Source organism: Protopterus annectens, chromosome 9.part0, assembly GCF_019279795.1.
Source record: "Protopterus annectens isolate FY-2018-M chromosome 9.part0, PAN1.0, whole genome shotgun sequence".
Lineage (NCBI taxonomy): Eukaryota > Metazoa > Chordata > Ceratodontiformes > Protopteridae > Protopterus > Protopterus annectens.
This window is the reverse complement of record NC_056743.1, coordinates 772,830,680-772,845,459: the sequence shown is the minus strand read 5'-3', so window position 1 is coordinate 772,845,459 and position 14,780 is coordinate 772,830,680. Positions and strand designations below refer to the sequence as shown.

General features: G+C 41.1%; 1 protein-coding gene across 1 annotated transcript in view; it reads right to left on the bottom strand.

Annotated features, from left to right (window-relative positions):
* The window catches only part of HSD17B12 (hydroxysteroid 17-beta dehydrogenase 12), a gene marked incomplete in the record, with an annotated part of 1,530,252 nt that overhangs the window by 294,235 nt on the left and 1,221,237 nt on the right, over window positions 1-14,780 (bottom strand). Inside the window, 1 exon segment of the mRNA XM_044083399.1 lies at window positions 7,436-7,501. Coding sequence (XP_043939334.1) covers window positions 7,436-7,501 — 66 coding nt within the window.

The following is a 14,780-nucleotide window of genomic DNA, read 5'->3' as shown; positions in this document are numbered from 1 at the left end:
AACCAACTACATCCTGTCCTCCAATACCTACACAGCTTCATTTTCTCAGGTTTTCCCCACTGTACACTGCACTGGGGCATGATCAGAGATAAGACTTTGATGTGTACACAACTTTTAACTACAAATTCATGTTCACTGGAAATATAAATTCTATTTAGTCTTGACCAACTTCTATGTGTGTCCGAAATGTATGTACAAGTCCCTTACTGTCCCCTTTGTGACCTATGGCTACTAGTCTGTAATACTGAGTAAGCTGTTTTAGAAATTTGCCCTCTGGCATAGTCTTTCATGTTCTCAGCTAAGAGTAAAACCTCTTGATGAAAAATTCTTTCATTACAAATCTCTCATTTTCTCCTCTAGTTATCTTTGGGAGGGTACATATAAAAATTTCCCACTGTGACCCTTTTGCTTTCCCAGTATCCTCTTAATAAAACATACCTTCCCCAGTTATCAATTAGACTATCTCGATATCTAGGTAAGATCTCTGTTTAATAATAGTAATGTCTCTTCTTTTTCTTCCCTCATTCACTACCACACAATGTCCCTGACAATGTCTTTTTAATATAAAATGCAGTATCTATTCATGACTATGTGTTTCCTGTAACATTATGACTTGTAGCTTAACTTTTGAGCTGTACTGCAATACCCTTTTTTTAATTTCATCAACCCATTCACAATACAAGTGAAAAGTTTCAACAACTTGTACTCATTTTAACTCTGCCATCTCAAAATCCCTCTTTAAGCACATTTGCAAATATCTGAGTCCCAGTCTCACTATTAAGTCCTCTCTAGTAGCCTAGCCACAGCCTGTTCTTATGCATTATTTTATGATTTTTTAGGTAGCCAACCATACAAAAAGACAACCACCAGAAAAATACTTAACAAAACCAAACTATATACACATGCTGGAACCACAATCTGCATTTCCCCCTTCCCTAATGTTCTTGCTCCTTGGTGTGAGCATCAGCCAGATGATACAAGTAATATGTTGCTAATTATTCCTAGCACTCTGGCCTTAGCCCCCCCTCAACATCTTTATATTCGGAATTACATTTCCCCCTACCTCTATCTTCTAAGATGAATACAAAATTACTTTCTGAAGTATGACACCCTGTACAGTGACAGTATTCACTATTTGAAGTTTAAAAAATAAGTTGTCCCTTAATATTTCAAAATTGCTAGAACACTCAACTATATATATATATATATATATATATATATATATATATATATATATATATATATATATATATTTCCTACAGGCTTCATGCCCTTGCCAGCATTTGCTCGCCACCTCAGTTGTTAGGATTGTATTTTTAGGTCAATCACCTTTTGGGGAGCCCATTTGTATTTAAACTCTTACAGTATATTGTGGAGTTATACAAATTGTAATAATCTTACTGCTTCCCCCCTCCCAATAAGAAGCGTTCCTATTATACCATCTTCCCATTCTTTTCTGATAAGGGAGGGATTAGAAAGCTCCACTGCTACTTCTAAGACATATTTACTTGGATTTTAAGCCCTGATAAAGTATTTCTGCCTTCCATAACACCACACACCCTTTTTATCAACGATTCCTGGCAATCAATTAGTCTACTTGAAATGGTCCATGTGTGGGCCTTAATTTGTTCCCTTGGACTCCACTGTCTCGTTACCCCAATTTTTTCTATCCTGGTAAATGGAAATTCCAATTGCATAAGCATGCATTTTTCTCAACCAGGCTCAGTTTTCTTTCTATTCTCCACTACATAATCCCCCCCATCCTTCCTTACATTCTCTAACCCTGCAGTCATTCTCCACCACTGAAAAACACCACCTGTGCAGTTACCACAGGTTGATGACATTTTTTACATATTCATCTCCTAAACTTGCTACTTTATTGAACTTCTAAATAAGTGTATGTACAGAAATACCAACAAAAAAGTATCTCAAGTTGCTAAGAAATAACTGACTTAGCAATGTTCATATATCCAAGTACGTTCCTTTCCAGTCTCCACGCAGTTTAGCCTATATGAACAAAATGTACAGTACTTATCATATTGTCTAAATGTTTACATGCTCTCTCCTGCCAACTACAGGCGATCACTTACATGCAGAATATTCATTTTTCTAGTAAGGTTTATCATTTATTATACAATGATAGATCATTACTATTCAAATATGTGCATGCTGATTGATCAGCCCCAACCAATGTGCCTGTTGTAAATTGAGAATATATTGAGAAAAGTCCAGTCGCTGAAGTACCACTGAACGGCCTAACTTTCTTCTGTTAGTATATGCTATGGATGCACATGTCTCAACTGTCCAGATTTTCACAGAATGTCCAGGTTTTTAACTAATTTTTTTTGGTCTGTTCCTCATAAAATTTGTGGTTTCCAACACATCAATGAAGAGTTTGTTTGTTTCTTTCGGCTTTTCCCGGTTAGGGGTCGCCACAGCGGAACTCCGGTCCATTGGCAGTACATTTTTACGTACTGGCTTGCCAGGTCTAACGCACAACCTTCAACGAAGGAACGCCCATTCATGCATGTCGCCACACAGAAGACGCTCTGAGAATCGAACAGGCAACGTCTGAGGTGACAACACTACCGCAGCACCACCGCAGATACATCAATGAAGAGTGACATCACTAAATAATGACACACATCTCTATTGGTTTTTTTTTTTTTTTTTTTTTTTTTAACTGTAAAATTCAGACAGTTTAGAGGTATGAGAGAGACAAGGCAGAAAAAAATGAAAAATCAGGTAAGTTTCTTTAGTTTTGCAGAACATACATGATTTTCCTTGTATTTGCCGTGTCCTCTGTACATACCTCTCAACCTCATAGCTCAAAAAATGTGGACAGTGGCCTCAAGAATAGGGACCAATTGTAAATGTTGCTCTTATAAACTTAGAAAGATGCAAGAAGAGCAAGACTTGTGTTGTGAATTGCCTGAAGGATATGAAGTCTGAAACTGAAATGTGTCATTATTTAGTGACATCAATGAAGAGTGACATCACTAAATAATGACACACATTTCAGTTTCAGACTTCATATCCTTCACGTCTCCCTCGGTCTTCCAATTCCTGTAGCGTTTATTCAAATTCTTCCCTCATCATTGCTAAATCAGCTTCTTTCTCCTGTAGCTCCTTTTATTCCACATGGAAGTCTCCATTTGGAAGGTTTGAATTACTTCCGACTGCTGGTTTAAAGCAGAATCCACCGTCTCCAGCCTCATTTTTTTTTATATAGTCCATAACACTGTCTGCTTTTCTCACCATCTCAGTATAAAGCTTGTCTACTTTGTTGCTTAAGACACCCATATCTTGTATGTCCTTTCCAGGGTGATCCTGGTGCAAGTTTCCCGAGATTATACATTATGCGTTGCTACTTTTTTCTTGCTTCCTGACAATTTTGCTGCATTTCTTTTCTCATTTTTCAACATCCACTTGAAGCTTAAGCATCCACTTTCTTTTATACATAACTGGAGGAAGAGGAACATTTTGTTATATGTAAAACTTTCATCCATGGCAAGCAGAGGTACCATGCTGTTCTCCACTAAGGCACTATACCAGAAGTCCACTCTTATGAGTCTTGACTAGTGCAATTGCAGGAGTAAGAATTACTTTTGAAAGCTTTTTCTTTGTGAGGAGTTTCCTTCTTCGTGGTGTTTGTGTCTGTGGAGAGGCAGCCTGGCCAATGATCAGGGGCATGAGGGATTCAGAGCTCAATTATGGCTTATTCCCCAGGAGATTATCAAATGACCAGGCTAAAGAGGATCTCCCTGTGAAAGAGAGCATCCAGAATGCACTCTCTCCCTCTTCTGCCAGGGAGGAAAACCTAAACAGCACCATTTTGTATAGGCACATACATGAGCATGTTGGCCAAGTCACAGTAGCAGCAAAATCAAGGTTGCAATTTGTCATGCAGTAGCCCACAGGGGAGGCTGTGGGCAGGAAGTTTTTTTTTAACTCCTGATTCACCACTGAGGATTAAAATTTAGACAAGGGAGACATACAGCTGAAGGATGTAAGCTCATACATTACAGACTATACAATCTTGACTACCATGTCCAAAGATATTTAGCTGAAGCAACAAGATGCTGTGGTCTCTCAGAGTCTGGGTCCTGTAACATACATAATATATTTAAGAGAGTCTAACTGTAGAACACCTCAAGTTATGGAGACATATGGAGGTCATCTGCCTTCTTGGGGGCTTAATAAGCAACATACAAAGTGCTTCTAGGCTGCATACATGGCATCCCTGACAATGGGCTCCATGGGCCAAGGTGACCCTTATCCTACTTCCCCAGATACTCATTTAGACACCCCCCCCAGTTCATGACAGACTTTATAAACTCGAAGGCATATGGATTCATATGGTAGACAGCAGTTGGAAGGCATACTCTCCTTATGTATTTCCCAAATATAGGGGCTTCTGGGTCCACATGGTTATCCTACTGTGCACATGACAGCACTAAAAGAAATGCATTCACACACAGGTGAGTATGGCATTGAAAATAATAAGAATAACAAGTAGGACTCTGTGTGCTACAGCAGTAGACAATGGGAACACTCTGATCAAAAATAGTGCTGGGATGTGAGATGCCTACAAACTGGGCCTGGTGCCGTCATCAGGCTCTGTTCCCTAAGCATGCAGTTCCACAGCTAAGATGCTAGGTCCCACCATAGATACAACAACCTGACTTTGAGGGGTTAACCTGTGAGCACTAACGGAGAAAAGACCTAGTGCACCCTCAATCTCCGTCAGATGAAGTGCAAAAAGCTTAGGAAGAGTCCTTTGTCCAGTGTGTTACCACTTAACTCATCTAGTGGGATGACAGACTGCTCTTCAATGGCTGCTCCAGCTACCTGAAAGGGAAATGCATGGTGCTTATACCTTAGGAAGTAACCCTACCCCAAAGATGAATGCCAGGGTACTCCTCTCAAAGGCATCTCAACACCTACAAAAGCAAAAGACAGGTGTGAACTTCAGACTTCCTTACATGAGGATGGTGGCATGGCACACTTAGGACTGTAAAACTAACTTGGAGCTATACTAATCTCTTAATTGGTGTAATCAGTGTCTGCCCCCCCTTTTAACTCTCTAATGGTGCTTTGGTGTACTTCTAGAGAATCATGAGGGACCCTGCCTAGGGCGTCCATGATGTGTACTCTCAAATGCCACAATTTTCTGAGTGTGGATAAAGATCCTATCCTTCCTGCATCTTTAGGTGGCTAGGTCAAAACACTGACACTTTTAGAAGTGTTTTATTTCTTGCTCCGCTTGTAAAGCATTGCGGTAAAATGTTAGTGAGGGTGGCTTGTGATTTGAAGGTCACATGAGCATTTTCATGCCATATCTGTTTTATGCATTCAACATTTGAACTTTTGCATGACGAACACAAAGATCAAGCTTCAAAAAGTGTAAGAATCAAAAAAAGAGATGGGAAGGCTTGCATTCTATGCACCTTCTGCAAAAGATGTCATAAGTGGCTGTAGAGTGCATACATGTCCCTAAACCATAGCATCTTTTTTTTTTTTTTTTTTTGAGAGAGAGAAAGACAGACAGAAATAGCTGTCCTTAGAGAGAAAAGAAACACACTGCAATCACAGACCAAATGAAGAGGGCCAGCATGCAGAGCATAAGGTTACCATACATCAATATTCTTGTTAACTTTACAAAGTTATGTTGTGTCTCCATGTTACACAGGATTCTGCTTCAATACGGGGGGCTTACTACTCATGTTATACATATCTCTGAAAAACCTCACTTATGTTTTAGCTGTACAGTCTACAGTGTAACATATTTTATTTTAAATATGATGGAGATAGGACTGTTTAATATGAGTGCGTGTTATGATGAAGGTGTTTACTTCAGACACAAGGTACAGGATTTGATTCTCACCTTTATAAGAGAAAATTTTCTAGTTTTAAAATGGTCCACAAGGTCAGCTGGCCTAGTTCTTACCTACATACCTATGAAAATAATGAGCCTCATCCATCCACAGTCACAGCTTTTCATTTTAGAGGTAAGATTAAGTCGGGCTTTATATAATCCACAGAAGGCATTCTATAATACACCACGGGCGAGGGTAGCTGAACTAGGAAGGCTGCTGTGTTTTGCTGCTACCTCTCAAAACACACATCTACAGATACCATTTTATTTATACCATCCTTCTGCTTCCTTAATGAATATATGTTTTAATTACTGCAACACTATAAAAGAATCCACTTTTATACATGGTCCTCTCTCTTTTTCTCTGCCTGTCGCAGAAGACATAGGTCACTACTACACAAGATGTGCTCCCTCCCGCTCAATCAAGAGTGCTTCTTGTCAAGCTAGCCACAGACCCTTTTATGCCTTCTAGTTCTTGCAAACTAAAGCACATCCTGGGATTTTCAATCTACACTCAAAAATTATTGTAACAAGATAACAAGAAAAAGCATACTGTTCCTACTTCTGTGAACCCAAGCACTCTACTTACGCAAAAAAAAACAAAAACAAATAAATAAACAAAACACAGTGACATAAAACTCCATGGAAAACATCACCATTAGAAATAAAAGAATGTAAATTTTACTTTACTGTAAAAGAAAACGCACAGCTACAAGTCTTGATTGAGGCACTTCAACAAGCCAAACAGCAGTTAAAGAAATGCAGAATGCATGAAGGGCCGCAGATTTTAATGTAGCAAGACAACAGTGAAAATGAGTGAGAGAAGGCAATGACCCCTTGCCATCAATGTCTGCAATGTAGCTTGCTACTTCTTCATAGTAAGATACAAGCAAGCACTGAAGGACAACTTAAATCAGAGAGAGGTACAGTACATCATCTAACTGTGGTGTTTCTTGAATAAAAATGTTGTTTCAAGACAGAATGTACGTTTCAGAGTTGACCTCCTGAATACTATACTGTGTGAGTGGCTTCACAAATCTTGATGCAAATGACAATATAAGAAAAAAAAAATTCTGGAGGAAGAAGTGCAGCTGTACTGAGAATCCCATTTCAAAACAGTGTGTATAGAAACTGCAAAAATCAAGACTAGTGGCAACATGCACATGTAAACCACACACACAAACAAAACATATTCAGAATTTCTCATTAACCTCTCTTCTCCTATGTCTCTTGGATAACTACAGGAGGACTTCTAATGTAGTGTGTAAAACAAATCTCCATGCTGTTTATACACTCATAGAATAATGCTTTAATATCAATCAAAAGGTTTTCTGCTCATTTATACATTCCCAGACAATCTGTAGTAGCTTCCCAACTGAAATGTGGTGGAGTAGTAGCAGTAACGAAGGGGGATGACGAAGGAGCCACTGCAACTCTCATGGATAGTGAAAGGCATCTTTGCCAAGAGAAAGTTGATCTCCCAACACTGCCAAGACAACAAATGTACTTAACAGTAAAAACATAGTAACAGGAATAACAATCAAAACCACAACTTACCTGAATAATAATGCCTTTGCTCTTGTACTCGGCATGCAGACTTCGGGAAAAGAAATCCACAAATGCCTAGACATATGTATTTGAGAAAAAAAGAAAAAAATCAGCATTTTTAAATGAATATAAAACATCTCTGCTTATTATTCTAACACAGCTTAGTAACTTAAGTTGACAAGGTGGGTATTTACATTCACAATGTTTATACATTTACATTACTGTGAAAAGTAAGCCTGAATTTGCTTATATGTTTCCTGTGCACTGTAATGTACTGGTCTGTAAAATGCTCTTCTTCTGCAAAGCTGGTGCACTTAAAGGTAATAAAATGTGGGTGGCAACATTATTTTAAATTTCTTGAGACCACACATACCTTTGTTGTTTTAATAGTCCAAACGACATCTTGCATGCATTTGTGTGAATCTTTATGAGAACTAGCAAATGCATTTTACACAGAAACAGGTTGGTACATGAAATTACACAAGCGTGATTCCTACTCCTGGGCTTTTGGCTAGTCTATTAACTGGCTCAAGAGTTTACAAGTGCTAGAAGCAGCAGACAAATTTCTGTAGCGAAAGACTAATAAAACTAAGTGATAAGGATAGCCTCAAAACTCTGACATAGTCATGGGTTCCATAGTCATGTAATTCTGACTCATGAGAACCTAAAAAAAGACCAACACCTTTGAGGCCACAAACTTTTCTGCGGCAGAACATACAAGCTCATGCAAAACTACTTAACTCATTGCAAAATCACAAGCGTCATATGTTAGAAACTGTACAACATATTAATACACTTTTATTAACTAGCCATAAGCTTTCACACAACAGTAACAAATTCCTCTCCGAGTGCACGACTGAGAAATGTACAGAAATATGAAAACATATGCTTAATTATATAATTAGCAATATAGCATTGATTTTCCCTCTAGATGTGGAACCTACAGTACAAATATTAATTTCTTCAACAATTGTTGCCAAGAAGTCACTTGTTTTTTTTGAAGTGTTAAGTATATATCGAAACATTGCTTATTTTCATAATTACTAACAGACAACTACGAATATCTCCAGTATAGTGTGATATAAATGGACACTGACAATTAATTTTCATGTCTCCCACTATGGCATTTCACACCATACCCCTCAACAGCATGTAGGTCTCTCAGTTACAAAAATATACACAAATATGAAAATGTGAATAGTAAGTGGCAGTGATTAACTTCTTTACTGCAAAACATCCTAGATTAGCAATCTGAGAATAATTTTATTAACTACTCCATGCCCTTTCCATCCTAGATTAGCAATCTGAGAATAATTTTATTAACTACTCCATGCCCTTTCCATCCTAGATTAGCAATCTGAGAATAATTTTATTAACTACTCCATGCCCTTTCTAATACTGCCTATTGTTAGCTGGTAAGTCACTTAGCTATTTAAAGAAGCAAGACCCCAAAAAGGTCTGAACGCCATAAGGCACTATCATTGTTAATGGGAAGTATAAAAATAAAGGTGCTACAGGCTTGAATGTATGTAATATAAGACTACACAGGCATGCACAATGTGTGAGGCAGTGTGTGCATGTGTGTGTGTGTGTGTGTGTGTGTGTGTGTGTGTGTGTGTGTGTGTGTGTGTGTATGTATGTATGTATATATATATATGATAGATAAATATATACATATATACATATACATATATATATATATATATATATATATATATACACACACATATATATATATATATATATATATATATATATATATAGTTCTGCTATCATCACAGCAGTACACATGGTCCCCATTATATTCACTGTTGTGGAACAGCTGTGGAAAATGTACAATTGTATAAATTGCACTTGCCTTGCCATAAAGTACAGTTTTGTACCTACCATAAATGTAGATGTCCGATAGACATGCAACTGCAGTCATAACATGTGGGTTGTCCTGCCTCAGGCAGCCCTCGGTCGGCCGGATTCCAAAGTCTGGGTCCGACGTCGGCTGATGTCGCATTTCTCTCCGACGTCAGAGCAGCTGGAGTACATAAGCATCAGCCGACGCCATTTTCTTCAGTGTTTCTTGCCCCAGATGCCAGGTGCCCTCCAAGGAAGGCTGTAATCAAATTGGAAGACAAAAACAGGATTCCAAACAAATAAAAGAGCAATAAAACAAATACACCATAACAGATATCCCCAGCTAAGAGTAACAGGGATAGGAGTGGACCCTAGGCATAGAGGGGTATGGAGGGAGGGAAAATCCGACTGCAGTTGCATGTCTATCGGACATCTACATTTATGGTAGGTACAAAACTGTACTATGTCCTTCAAGAATGCAACTGCAGTCATAACATGTGGGTAGAATACCATAGCTTAGCTGGGGGAGGAGGAATGCTCTAGGAAAGAGAAGGTGTGGCAATCAAACCCTGCAGGACTGCCAAAGCAAAGCCTGCTCTGGATCTGGAGTATAGAGGGAGATTGTAGTGTTTGGAGAATGTATGCACGGAGCTCCATGTAGCAGCTTCTAGAATGTCCTTGGTAGGCACCCCTCTTAGGAATGCTGTAGAGGTGGCCGTAGCTCTGGTGGAATGTGGTCTGACATTGGCTGGAACTGTCTTTCCATGAAAGGAATAACAGAATCTGATGCAATGTCCAATCCATTTTGAAATAGTCTGTTTTGAAATTGCTTTTCCTTGGACTGCAGGGGCGTAAGCTACAAAAAGTTGTTTAGACTTCCTACTGGCCTTGGTTCTGTCCAGGTAGTAACGAAGTTGTCTGTGAATTTCCAAGGTATGCAACAGTCTTTCCCCCCTTATTCTCAGGATTGGAGAAGAAAGCAGGCAGATTAATTGCTTGATTTAAAGAAACCCTAGAAACTACCTTTGGCATAAAAGTAGGGTTGGTCCTTAATGAAACCCTGTCTCTGTGAAAAATAATAAAGGGAGGTATTGCCATTAGGGCCTGTAGCTCCGAAACCCTTCTTGCTGAGGTAATTGCCAACAGGAAAGCTGTCTTCCATGAGAGAAATTGCAAGTCAACTGTAGCTGCTGGCTCAAATGGAGGTAGAGTCAGTTTTTCTAGGACAAAATTGAGGTCCCAGGCTGGCACTGGGGCCTTTCTTGGTGGCTTAATGTTCTTGATTCCCCTGAGGAATTGCCTTAGTAAAGGGTGTGAAAAAAACAGGAGGATCAGTGTTGTATCTAGCTGAAATAGCAGATGCATGTATCTTTATGGAAGAGTATGAGAGGCCGTTCTTTAACATATCTGCCAAATATTCCAAGATGAGTGGGATGTTCAACAATGATGCATCATGTCCCTTGCTGGTATTCCAATTGCTGAATCTTTTCCACTTTGCTAAGTAAACCTTTCTGGTGGATGGTCTTCGAGCTTCTGTTAGTATCCGCTGAACTTCCTTGGAGAGAGATAGGCTGAAGTTATTTATGGGATCTCCCAGGCTGTTAGCTGCAGTGTCTGAAGATTTGGATGCACTGTTTCGAAATTGTGTTGAGTCAAAAGTAGAGGCCATTGGGGAAGGGCCCACCTCCTGGTGTGACATAGGCTCCGTAGTAGTGGGTACCAGTGTTGTCTTGGCCAGTCCGGAGCTATTATGATTCCCTTGGGTCTCTCTGCTTTGATCTTTAGTAATACTGAGGTCATCAGTGGCAGAGGTGGGAATGCATAGATTGTTAGGGAGTTCCAGTTGAATGAGAGGGCATCTATTTTCCAAGCTTTTGGATGGTATGTCCTTGTGCAGAATTTTGGTAGAAGATGGTTGAGGTGAGAGGCAAATAGGTCCACTTCTGGCTTCCCCCATGTCGAAGTGAGTTGTCTGAAGGCCTTCGAATGTAACCTCCACTCATGTGGATCTGTGAAATTCCTGCTTAGGCTGTCCGCCAAGACATTGTCTTTTCCTGGAACAAACTGGGATTGTAACTGGATGTTTAGGCTCAGTGATTTCTCCCAAAGATGCATTGTCAGTCTGCAAAGGGGGTAAGAGTGGGTGCCCCCTTGCTTGTTTATGTACCACATCACAGTGGTGTTGTCTGTCCGTATCAGTAAATGGCCTTGCTGGAGTTGGTGTTGAAAGGACTCTATGGCATGCATTACTGCCAGCATTTCCTTTTGGTTTATATGCAGATGCGTTTCCTTTGGAGTCCATTGTCCTTGTATACACCTGCCTTCCATGTGCGCCCCCCATCCAAGGTCTGAGGCGTCTGTGGTCATGGTCTGTGTTATCTGTGGTTTTTTGAATGACATACCTGTGTTTGCCTGGCTCACCGAGGCCCACCATAGGAATTCCTTTTGTAGGCATGGAATGAGCGGTATGATTGTCTCCAAGTTGTTGCTGTGTTGAGACCAAATGCTTTTTAGGTACCATTGAAGCTTTCTCATGTGTAGTCTTGCTAATGGAACCAGGAGAATGCAGGATGCCATGTAACCCAGGGCCTGTAGGAATCTCCTTGCAGTCATCTGGGTGAGTTTTGCTAAACCTTTGAAGTAATGAGAACTTCTCTTGCTTGTCTTCTGTCAGGTAAGCCATCTGAGAGGATGTGTCTAGCTTGGCTCCTAAGAAGATTATTTGCTGGGATGGCTGCAGTCTTGACTTTTGGAAGTTGACTGTGTATCCCACAGCTTGAAGTAATCGTATGACATAATCCAGGTTTTTTGTCAACATCAATTTGTCGTCCGCTTGTATGAGGCAGTCGTCCAGGTATGGGTAAATTTGTATCCCCTGGAGCCTGCAATGAGCAATTACTGAAGCCAGGCATTTTGTGAATACTCTGGGCGCAGTAGATAAGCCAAATGGCAATGCTGAGAATTGATAATGCTCTGGCCCTGCAAGAAATCTGAGTTATCTTCTGCAGCTGTGTCTGATAGGGACATGCAGGTATGCCTCCTTGAGGTCCAGAGTAATCAGCCAAGACCCCTTGCCCAGCATGGGAAGGAGTTGCTGTAAAGTCAGCATTTTGAACTTTGGCACTATGAGAAAGGTGTTTAATGCGGACAAGTCCAGTATTGGTCTCCATTGAGATTCTTTTCTTGGAACAAGGAACAGTCTTGAGTAAAACCCCTGATCTTGTTCTTGTTGTGGAACTCTTTCTATTGCTTTCATCCGAGTCAGCAGAGTGATTTGCTTGATAGCCTCTGCCCTCTGGTGTTGTGGTAGGTTTGGCATGCCTTGTTTTCTTGGTAAGGTATGAAAATGAAACCTGTACCCTCGGTCTATAATGTCCAAAATCCATTTGTCCTTTGTCAGTCTGTGCCAATTTTCTGCAAACAGAGATAATTTCCCACCCAAGGGAGCTTCTATTTGTTCCCTCGTAGGCGGTAGTAGAGGAAAGTCATTGAGATTATGGTTGTGGGGCAGGTGAAACCCCAAGGCCACTTCTTTGGTTTCCTGGCTGCCATTGTTGTCCCCTGTAAGGGCCTCTGTATTGGCCTCTTCCTCGGCCACGTCTGTTCTTACCCCTTTGAAACTTTTCTGGATTAGGAAAGGACCAGTTTTTTGAAGGCCAATTCCTACTGAATCTGGGGGGTTGAACCTGGAGGAAATCTTTCACCGTCTGAACTGATTTTGCTTTTTCTTGATGGTCTTTAACACATCCTTAGCATTCGCACCAAAAAGCTTGTTCTTTTCCAAAGGTGCATCCAGAAGTTTTGCTTTTACATGATCTGGTAGAGGTTGATCTTTTAACCAAGCATGTCTACGGATGACTGCCCCTGTCATAGCTGCCCTACATGAAGCTTCCAGTGCATCATATCCACACTGCAGGAAGTGATTGCTAACTTGCTGAGTGTTATGTACAGCTTCCTGCAAAGTCTTCCTGTCTAAAGGATCAGGAGTGGCTAATGTTTTTTGTAAATCTTCTAACAGATAATCCTGATATTGTAACATATGAAAAAGGCAATTTAAAGCTCTCATAGATAAGGTAGTGGATGTGTAAACCTTTTGCCCCATCTCTAATGACCTAGCTTCCCTGTTGGAGGGCAAAGGATTTTTAGAGGTGGAGGCTGAAACTCCTTTAGGCCCCTGTGAAATAGTTTCCAAATCAGCAGTATGGGCCCTGAATAAATGGGAATGTGTTTCTGGGACCCTGTAATACCTGTCTGGCTTGGCTGGAGCAGGAGGAAGGGAATCAGGGGAAGCACTAGAATCAGAATACAAATCATCCAGAACATCAAGTACAGGAGGAATAGCTAAGGGCCTGTGCTGGGGCTTCTTAAGGAAAGTCCTAAGGCGTTTCCTAGAATCAGAATATTCCTGACCTTGCCACTTGAAATGTTCCCTCATGGAGTGCAGCACTTTCCCAAAAGAAATATCCTCAGGAGGGGAGGCCGAGGGGATGGAATCTTCTGCATCCGAGTCCTCATAGGTCTGGAAGAGCTCTTCCTGGCTATCAGAGTGGACAGAGCCCTCAGAATCTTCATCTGAAGGAGTAGGGTCAGAGGGTTCAACCCGGGGCCTTTTTTCAGAAGGAGGCTGGGATCCTCTCTCAGGATGGGCCTGTGAACCTCTAATCATGGAAATTAAATCAGCAGCCATGGACATAATTTGTGTCTCTGGAGTAGGCTGAGGTAAGGATTTAGAAGTAATATGCTTTGTTTTGCTGGCTGCCTTAGCCCTAGTGTAGGCCTTAATAGACATGGCCATGGGGGGCCTGGCAGCTCCACGTGCAGGAGTGACCTTGTCTACAGCAATGGTCTCGGGCATTTCCTCGGTTTCGGTATCCGGAGGAAAATCGATAACTGGCGTCAGAGTAATGTCTGGAATCGGAGTCGTCGGTAATGCAGTCTCTTCGGTTCGGAGCGGTGGAGAGACCGTCTCAGAGGGAACCGGAGCACTCGCGCTAGGTTTTGGCGTGGAGTCGGAAGTAGACGCGGGCCGAGGATGTCGGTCCTGGTCTTTGCGCTTTTTGGGAGTTTGCGATGTCGGAAGATCCGATGGCATGGTGTAAGCAAATTTATCGCCGAAAAAATCTTCAGCGAACTCCGCCCGGCGCCTGAGAGTGCGCTTGTTGAAGTGAGCACAGGCTACACAGGCCGAGACGTCGTGGTCTGGGCCAAGGCAAGGGAGACAGTAAGAGTGGAAATCCTTATGAGGTATTTGTTTACCACAAGAAAGACAATTGTTAACTTTTTCAGTAATTTCTGATATCGGCTGAGGCAAGAAAAGGTCCCCAACGGGGTACTTAGCTTTTTTGATGACTTCGGTATCGAAGAATACAGGAGCTGACCGACCGGCACTTGTGAACTGCTTCTGCTTCGGGCACCGCGCGGCAAGAAAGACTGAAGAAAATGGCGTCGGCTGATGCTTATGTACTCCAGCCGCTCTGACGTCGGAGAGAAATGCGACATCAGCCGA